General features: G+C 61.0%; 2 protein-coding genes across 4 annotated transcripts in view; one reads left to right on the forward strand and one right to left on the reverse strand.

The window, feature by feature from the left end:
• The window catches only part of TAX1BP3 (Tax1 binding protein 3), a 165,234-nt gene extending 162,930 nt beyond the window's left edge, over positions 1-2,304 (forward strand). For 2 of the 3 annotated variants that reach the window (XM_069083247.1, XM_069083245.1), the window contains 3 exons: positions 169-288; positions 381-458; positions 1,427-2,304. In XM_069083247.1, the coding sequence (XP_068939348.1) occupies positions 169-288; positions 381-458; positions 1,427-1,564 (336 nt within the window). In that variant the 3' untranslated portion in view covers positions 1,565-2,304. The remainder of the gene's footprint in view (positions 1-168; positions 289-380; positions 459-1,426) is intronic. The other variant, XM_069083246.1, reaches the window with a different exon arrangement.
• An 876-nt stretch (positions 2,305-3,180) lies between these two features.
• CTNS (cystinosin, lysosomal cystine transporter) overlaps positions 3,181-8,294 on the reverse strand; it is a 21,659-nt gene continuing 16,545 nt past the window's right edge. Inside the window, exons 2-11 of the mRNA XM_069083674.1 lie at positions 8,027-8,289; positions 7,425-7,509; positions 7,208-7,311; positions 7,001-7,132; positions 6,508-6,607; positions 6,302-6,421; positions 5,679-5,849; positions 5,448-5,565; positions 3,743-3,854; positions 3,181-3,365 (exon numbers count right to left, since the gene is read on the reverse strand). Coding sequence (XP_068939775.1) covers positions 3,326-3,365; positions 3,743-3,854; positions 5,448-5,565; positions 5,679-5,849; positions 6,302-6,421; positions 6,508-6,607; positions 7,001-7,132; positions 7,208-7,311; positions 7,425-7,509; positions 8,027-8,289 — 1,245 coding nt within the window. The 3' untranslated portion in view covers positions 3,181-3,325. The remainder of the gene's footprint in view (positions 3,366-3,742; positions 3,855-5,447; positions 5,566-5,678; positions 5,850-6,301; positions 6,422-6,507; positions 6,608-7,000; positions 7,133-7,207; positions 7,312-7,424; positions 7,510-8,026; positions 8,290-8,294) is intronic.

The following is an 8,294-nucleotide window of genomic DNA, read 5'->3' on the forward strand; positions in this document are numbered from 1 at the left end:
CACCCCCCCAGAGGCCCACGGTCTTGGAGGGGCCGGGGCCCCCAATGCCCCCCACGGGTGGGGAAGGTTCCAGTCTCAGCTCGGAGCCTTCCACATCCACACCCCGTGGCCCGGACTCGCTGGCCACCCATCCTCCCGCGGAGGTGACCCTCCCTCTCTTCCGGCCAGCAAAGGGTTGAGATCCACAAGCTGCGCCAGGGCGAGAACCTGATTCTGGGCTTCAGCATTGGTGGGGGCATCGACCAGGACCCAGCTCAGAACCCCTTCTCTGAGGACAAGACAGACAAGGTGAGGAGGGGGGGGGGGGCGATGGGGGGGGGCAGAGGGGGGCAGGAACGAAGCTGGGGGAGTCTGCCCTTACAATGAGCTTTCCCCCCCAGGGCATCTACGTTACCAGGGTGTCGGAAGGGGGCCCCGCAGAGGTGGCCGGCCTTCAGATCGGAGACAAGATCATGCAGGTGAGGAGCCCTGGGCCAGCCCCAGGCCCAACCTCCTGGCGGTGGGGCTGCCCCCAGCTTGGATCCCAGGGGCCTTGCAGCCACCCTGGCATCTTTCAGCGAAGGAAACTGTCCCCAGTAGCACTGAAGGGATTCGTCCAGGGACACACAGCTGGTTTTGACCTCAGGTCTTCCTGACCCCAGGCCCAGCCCTGTGCCTGCTGCCACCACTTAAGGGCCAATGCTGGGCCAGGCGCCATGCAGAGCCTTGTCGTTGGCCTGCAAAAGTTCCCTGCTTGCCTGGCTGCTACCCCCCCAGGACGGTCCTGCTGCCCCTCAGACCCCTTCTGTGCCTCTTCTGGAGTGGCCCCAGGGTAGAGCCTGCCATGGTTCTGGCCCTGTTTCCTCTGAAGCTGTGTGGCACTCAGTGCTGGGCAGGCAGGCCACTATAGACCCCGGGCCTTCAGGGAAGAGAGATTGAGCCACGCTGAACCAAAAACTGTTTGTCCCCCGGCGCGTGGCACCTCTGAACTCCATCTTCTTGGGCCTGGTGGGATGGGAAATGCCACCTGAGGACTGAGCTTGGCAGACTGGCTGGATCTGACAGACTCCGAACTCTCAGCCTCCGGAGAGGCTGTCACTGGCTCAGACATCTGGCCACACTTTCCTAGGAGCCTCCCTGAGTTAGCCTTCGGGCCCCTGAAGAAGGCCCTTCTCAGGCCACAGGGGGCTTCCCCTGGCAGTGGAAGTGGGGGCTACGTTAGGCCCAAAGGTCTCCTGCCTGCTCTCAGTTTGTTGAAGGCTAAAATGGTGGGAATGGGTCTTCTTGGGCCCAGAGGTGGGGGGGGAAGCGTGGTCCTGAAGGCCCTGCCAGGAAAGGGGCTGAATTCAACAGGGAATGCCCTGGAGACTGTGGGCTGGGACAGCCCAGGAGCTCAGGGTGCCCCAGGTGAACAGCCTGGGCCTTAAAAAAACAAGTCTGTTCACAGGTGAATGGTTGGGACATGACCATGGTGACCCACGACCAAGCCAGGAAGAGACTCACCAAGAGGAACGAGGAGGTGGTGCGGCTGCTGGTGACGCGGCAGGGCCTGCAGAAGGCAGTGCAGCAGTCCATGCTGGCGTAGGGTCTCCCTCCGCCCACGTCCCCTGGGGAGACCTGGGCAGAGGCTGGAGCTCCAAGCCCTGGAGCTGCATGGGGGGTGGCTTGGTGCCCAGTGAAGGAGTCCCAACGTGGATGCAGTCAGCCAAAGAGTTGGGGTGACTCGGGGGTGGGGCCTGGGGGCCAGTCTTTATCCCTCTTCACCTGGCGTAGTTGGAGTGACCACATGTGGTCTGACACACGAGTGACACACGTGGTCTGCTGAGGCTGCATTCCATCAATGAGCAGTGGGGCTGGCGGCCAGGCTCTCCAAGGCTGCCCTGCAGCTTCTTGGCGTGCCCCCCCCCCCCCTTGTCTAGGCCCCCCCCCAGGACCTGTTTTCGGTCCCGTCCCTTGAGTGGGGCCCCCTAAAGGCACCAGGGGGCCGGGGGGGGGGGGCAGCACCTGCTAGCCCACCACCAGCAGCCTTTGACCCCTTTCTCAGAAATTTCAGGAGTGTCCTTGCAGCCGCTGTTCTCACCGCCCACATCCCCCCTCCCCCCCCAAGCTTCCGCAGGGGGCTTGTTCCAAGTCCGCCCACCCCTGGGATGATGGTCCCCTTTGTATTTTTCCTTAAAATTTTATATGTAGCAATTTATATCACAAATGCTAACCAGGTAGGAGTGAGTCTTTTTACAAGCCCACAGGCCTTATTTTTGTTACTGTCTATCTATTTCCAGGATCAGTAGCTTCTTGTACTTAATAAACGAAGCTGGAATTCCCATATTTTCCCTTTCTCACTGTCAGGGTGTGGGGTTGAGGCCTGAGCTGGGGGTGGGGCGGGGGCATTCACCCTGACCACCCTGGCAGCTGGGGTTTAACAAACCATAGCTTTTCTGCTTCAGCTGGATGGGTCTGGGAGAGGAATGGTCACAACCTCCCTCCCAAGCCCTGGGTGGGCATGAAATCAAAACCTTAAAATGGGAAATCAGAAACCTTCAGTCCACAGCAGGTGGTTGTGGATGGAGAGAGCTGCATTCGGATGGGGACAGTTTGGTGATCGATTGTTTTCTTTTTAACGGAGTGGCCAAAGGGCAGATCTCTGCAGGGGGCTCCTTGGCCTGGGCCTTGGGGGCTTCCTTCACCTGTTGAAAGGGGTCCAGCTGCTGGTAACAAGGGGTAATCAGAATATTAAGACATGAGCCCATTGGCAGTAGTATGGAAAATTAACTTTTAATTAAAAATTACCGCTTACGTTGATCTTTGAAAAATATAGTACATAGGAAGTAGAAAAAAATCATGTCCACAAACCGTCATCAGCATTGCAAAGCTTCCTGGAGCACAAGTGGGAAGCTGGGGTAGGGAGGGGGGCCAGAGGCAGCCAAGAGGCCTTGGGGGCCTGGGCCATAACTGCACAAATGTTGCTGGGGGCCAGGTTGGCCAGGGAGCCCTCCCATGGCCCTGGAGCAGGAAGGATGGAGGGGTGTGTGTGGTTGGGAAGGGCCAGGACTTCTCATGGGGAGGCAGTTGAGTAAAACCCAATAGGAGCCCCCCATAACACTGAGGGACTGTGCCCACAGCCAGGCCCCCATGTGGGGGTCAGCCTCAGGATGAGCCTTCTGGCCCTGGGGCCCCACGGTGCCTGAGGCAGGGGACTTGAGGGAACAGCCCCAGCATGGAGACAGGGAGGGCCAGGGCCTTCCTGGCAGAAGTCCCCAGGTGGGACGCTTGGACAGAGAGCAGCAACAGACAGACAGCTGGGGTCAGGAGGGCTGTGCTCTCTGCTCCCTCCTGTGGCACGATGCTGCTAGGGGTGCACATCAGAACCTGTGAAGGGTGGTGGGAGCCTTGAAAACATAAAACAAAAAGAGAGCTTTCTGAGCACCCAGGGGAAGAAAGCAGCCTTTGTCCCGGGAACGTGGGGCAGCTGCGGGGGGGATACCAGGCCCATCGGCTGGGCGCACGTCTCTCTGGCCAGGAGCGGCCGGCTTTAATCTCAGCAGACAATTGGCTTATGATGCCAGAAGGAGGCCAGGCCCGCGAGCCAGCGCGGCAGGACGTCCAGCGGGCAGAGGCAGGCTCGCCCTTTGTCAAGGCTGTGGGCCCATGGGCTCGGGCGCCGAGGCTCCTGCTGTCCAGACGCCAGAGCCAGCGCGTGACTGGTGCGGCTCCTCGGCCTACGGCCTGCTGGGACTGTCCAGAGAGCTAGGTGAGCTGCTCGTACCCTGACTCTCTATACAAGCAGTAGTGCTGGATGATGAAAATTATGTCAAAGAGGATGGAGAACACGCCGAGGCCAAACTTGGTGGGGTCTCCGAAGATCAGGGTCCACTCATCTGTGAACAAGCAAGAGAAGACACGGGAGCCTCAGAGGGGCCAGAAGCTGGAGGAGCTGTTGGCACACGGCCTGGCCACGTAATGGGGGGCATATCAGGAGCAGGGCTCTGGGCACAAGGGACAGAAAGCCTGGAGGCTCGGGTCCAGCTGGCATGACCAAGGGGGAGCCCAGGGCTCAGCCTTCGATGCCAGGGTAGCCCTGCCGCGGCCCCCCAGGCACGACGAGGCCAGCCTCTAGGGTCTGATAAAGGAAAAGAAGGCACACGAGGGAGCCAGCCCCTCCCTTACTGCCACTAAGACCTAGTCTGAACAGGAACCGCAGATACCTTGTGCCCAGGTCTCTGGCCGCCCTCCTCTGCTCCTAAGCCCCCATTAGCCTGGGGACCCTCCCCACAGGAGCTTGGCCAAGGCTCTGACAGGGACCAGGCCAAGTGAACAAGCAGGGAATGGGGCTCCCAGGCCAGTCGCTACAGCTCATGGCGGAGTGGGGGCGGGGCGCTCCTGGCTCCCCTTCACCCTATGGCTGTCCAGGGTCGGGCGCCCACGTCTAGTTGGCCATATCTGGTGCTCATAGGAAGTGCCCGCTGTGAAGCGGAGGGAGCACAACCTTCCCAGGAAGAGCCTGGCATGGGTGCCTGAAGGACCTCCTCACTCATAAATGGGGAAGGGGCACAGCAGTCCAGAGCCCTCTGTGCATTGTGCCTAAGTCATCTCCATGGCTTTTGTGTGTCTGTTAGAGGCCACCAAGGGGCCCTGCCACTGTGCCCAGAGTGCTGGGCCTAGAAGCAGGAAGGCCCAAGTTCAAATGCAACCTCAGACACTTCCTAGCTGGGTGACCCTGGGCAAGCTCTCTGTCTCAGTCTCTCCATCTATAAAACTGGTATAGAAAAACTGTGTCCACCTCCCAGGGGTGCTGTCAGGATCCAAGCACTTAGCCAGGGTCTGGCACAGGAGGTGCCTAGTAGATGCAGCGAGGGCCTCCACTATGGCCACCCACCAGGCAGCTCTTGAGGGGCAGGGGCACAAGGGATCCAGACAGCCCTCCATCCGCCTGCAGCAGCTCCCCCTACTCTACATAGGGCCACCAGACACCTGTGACCACCCCCTTCTTTGTCCCTCGCTGCTCACCTGGGCCATGAAGGTCAGCCCAGGGGCCTTGGCTCTAGGCACTCTCCTTCTCAGGAAGCTGGCACCCCGGCCTCCTTTGCCCCCTCCCCTCCTCAGGAAGCTGGCACCCTGGCCTCCTCTGCCCCCTCCCCTCCTCAGGAAGCTGGCACCCTGGCCTCCTCTGCCCTTGCGTTCTCTCTGCCCCTCTGGAAATGCCCAGCCATTGTATCCCTCAGTGACAGCCCGAAGGCAGCTGAGTGTCCACCGTGTTGAATCTGAGGATTTCTCTTGCTCTGGTCTCCAATGTGGCCAACGTGGAGCCACACGGACCAGCACGACTGACGCACTGCTCGTCTTCTCGAGGTGGGGAGGGAGAAATTGAGGACTCAACATTCTTTCAAATGTTGGTAAAAAGCCACTTGAGCCGCTGGGGCGCAGCCCACCTAGTGGGTCTGAGGCTGCTGCAGGCCGGCCCAGCTACTCACCATTGTTGTAGGACTGTACGAACATCTGCAGGAGGCTGAAGATGCCTCCCGTGAAGTCCAGGAGCACGTTGCCAATGCTCCAGCCCTCCGTGCTCCTCCGGCGGAAGTTCAGCCACGCCTGAGACACAGATAGACAGACACACACCCCAAGGGGGTGAGAAGACCGCCCTGAGCCAGCAGCCCCTGTGCCCACAGGGACGGGGGAGGGCCTAGACAGTCCAAAGGCTCTACCTGTGGAAAGTACTTGATAAGCGTGATGGCGAGCTTGATGTAGGAGAAGCAGAAGAGAAACTGCAGCCAGCTGACGGCCCCCGCGAGAGCTACGAACACCATGACCAGGGCAAAGAGCCAGGACAGCGCCAGGAAGGCCACCGAGGCCCAGGACACCTTCTGGCTGCCTCTCTGAAGGGACAGATGGGCGCTGCTGAGCAGGGAAAGCCCTGAGGGAGTGCGAGCAGGGGACCGAGAGGCTGAGGGATGGAGGGACAGAGGCAGGACAGCCCGCCTGGGGAGGCCAACACAATGCCCTGCAGCTTGGTCACTGGAAATCCCCACAAGGCAGGCGGCCCCTCGGAGAGGGTCTCCTCCCACTCAGGCCCAGGCGGGAGTCTCCTGCCGACTCACCTGCTACCAGTCCCCAAGGAAGCTCCTGAGAGCACAATATGCATCTGGTCGGTCTTCCTGGACCTCAAGTTGACATCTCCTGGGGGAGCGTGCCAGGGCTGGACCCACCTCCCCTGTCCCCAGGCTGGGAGTTCTTTTCCTGAGGCAGCCGCCTCTGGGCAGCAGGCCAGATGCCGGCTTCAGGCTATGCTAGTCAGACCCTCCCCCAACAGTTGCGTCCCCTCACCCACCTCATACAGACAACACTGCCCGATGACCACCAGGGTGAGGATGACGGCATGAATGCTGAAGAAGACATCGTTGCTGTCCACGGGGTTCACGCCAGCAGGGTGTTCGTGTAGAAACTGCTCCTGGGGGACCAGAGCAGACAGGCCATGAGCTGTGGGGCAGTGCTGAGCAGCGGCAACCTCTGAGGAGGGAGGAGCCCAGACCTTACCTTGATGGAGGGCACCCAGAAGAGGCCAATGTTGAACACGGAATATGCTATGAAGCCAGTGAGATTCAGGGCGATGAAGTCAAAGCTCAGGCCAACCACACTAAGACGACCAGAGAGAGCCTCGTACCAGAGCCCAGGGCCGCCTGGCGTCGGCTTGCCCGACTCGAGCCACCAGATGGCACACTCCCTGGGCCGGCCTGACCACGAGGTCAGAACAAACAGCCACCCCATGGCTTCCTGGCCCAGCACGTCACAGACTGTGTGAGCCAAAGGGCCAGTGGCCACTGCTGAGAGGCAGCCCCTGCCCACTGCCCTGATACAGGGGCAGGCAGGGAGGCAAAGCACATCCTCCAGGCCGCCCTCTCAGCCAGGCTCAGGGATCCCTCCTCCCAGCACTGCAGCAGATCTGTGTGTGTGCATGTCTCTATAGGATGCTGTGGGAAAAGTCCCAGCCATCCCAGGGCCAACCTCATGGTCCCCCCAGGTCCTTTACCTTTTCCGCCTCCAGTTCTCAAACACCTGCGGGTAGAAGGAGACAGACCAAGCCACAAAGTAGATCCAGCCAACGACCTGGCTGAGCCAGTCCAGGGTGCGGCTACGGAACACCAGGAAGTGTACCAGGGTCCTGTGGAGGGATGGGGGCATGGTGAGAGGGGGGCTAGGAGGAAGATGGGGGAGGGGGGGAGGGCGGAGCGCTCACCTGGTCTGGTTGGCATGGTCCAGGCGCAGGAGCAGAGTCACCTGACCCACGTCTCTCCCGGTCACAGAGAAGAGGCAAACCTTCTGCCCCACGGGCACCTCGACCTGTGGAAGGCGGCAGAGACCCCTGCCTGTGTGGACCAGGGACTCCTGCTCCCTGGCCCTGAGGGACAGGCTCCCGGGGGGAATCCTCCCGCCACAGCAGACCAGCCGCTTACTTCGGGAGGAAACTCGAGGATGGTTTTGTTTTTGGAAACATACAGGACGTCCAGCGTCACCACCGAGGCTACCTCCAGAGGGGCCCTGGGAAGGACAAGGACTAGGTCGCCTCCAGAACCGTGGCAGGACCCATGGGACGGGAGAACAGACCCGTCCTCATCTCCCACAGGCTCTGCTGTGAGGGACCCACTGGCCCGGCATCTACACTGCACGCAAAGGGTCTCTGACCCGTGTCAGAGAAAAGGAGAAGAAGGAGAGGTCAGGCAAAGAGGGGGCAGGCAGGAGGAGGAAGGAGCCCTGGGTGGCACAGAAGCTCCAAGATGGTGCTTATGGGGAAGGCAAAAGTGGCTGGAACCGCTCAGATGATGGGGGGAGGGGGTCTCCCCAGCCAGCCCTGCCTGGCCCAGCCCACCTCTCCTAGCAAAGTCCTGTTTTAGCCCTGAGACGGCTTCAGTCCCGTTCCTGGGGAGAGACAGGCCACAAATGTGGGCCAGGGAAGAGCCATCTGGGGGACTGGTGCAGGGGACCTGGCCGTGTTCCCCTACACACTCACACCCTGGCCCTCCAGGAGCAGGGTCTGACCGGGGGCTCCCACACTCACCCCAGAAGGACGGTGACATTTCTGGAGTCTCCATTCTCCAGCTTCACAACCCGTGGGGCAGCGAGGCTCCCAGTGGTGCCTGAAGGCAGCAGATAAACAGCGCTTACAACTCCAAGCCCGGCTTGGGGTATATGGGGAGCGGCTGGCTCCCTTCCACAGCCGGGGCGTAGGGAGGGGCCCCCGGGCCAGGCCGGGCAGGGGTCCACCACGTGACCACCAGGGTGCCTCCTTCCGGGGGTAGTGTGGGGGCCGCCGCTCAGCACCTGCC

The sequence above is a fragment of the Petaurus breviceps genome, unplaced genomic scaffold (assembly GCF_028583685.1).
Source record: "Petaurus breviceps papuanus isolate PSGF00001 unplaced genomic scaffold, PetGlider_PUasm1.0 173, whole genome shotgun sequence".
NCBI lineage: Eukaryota > Metazoa > Chordata > Mammalia > Diprotodontia > Petauridae > Petaurus > Petaurus breviceps.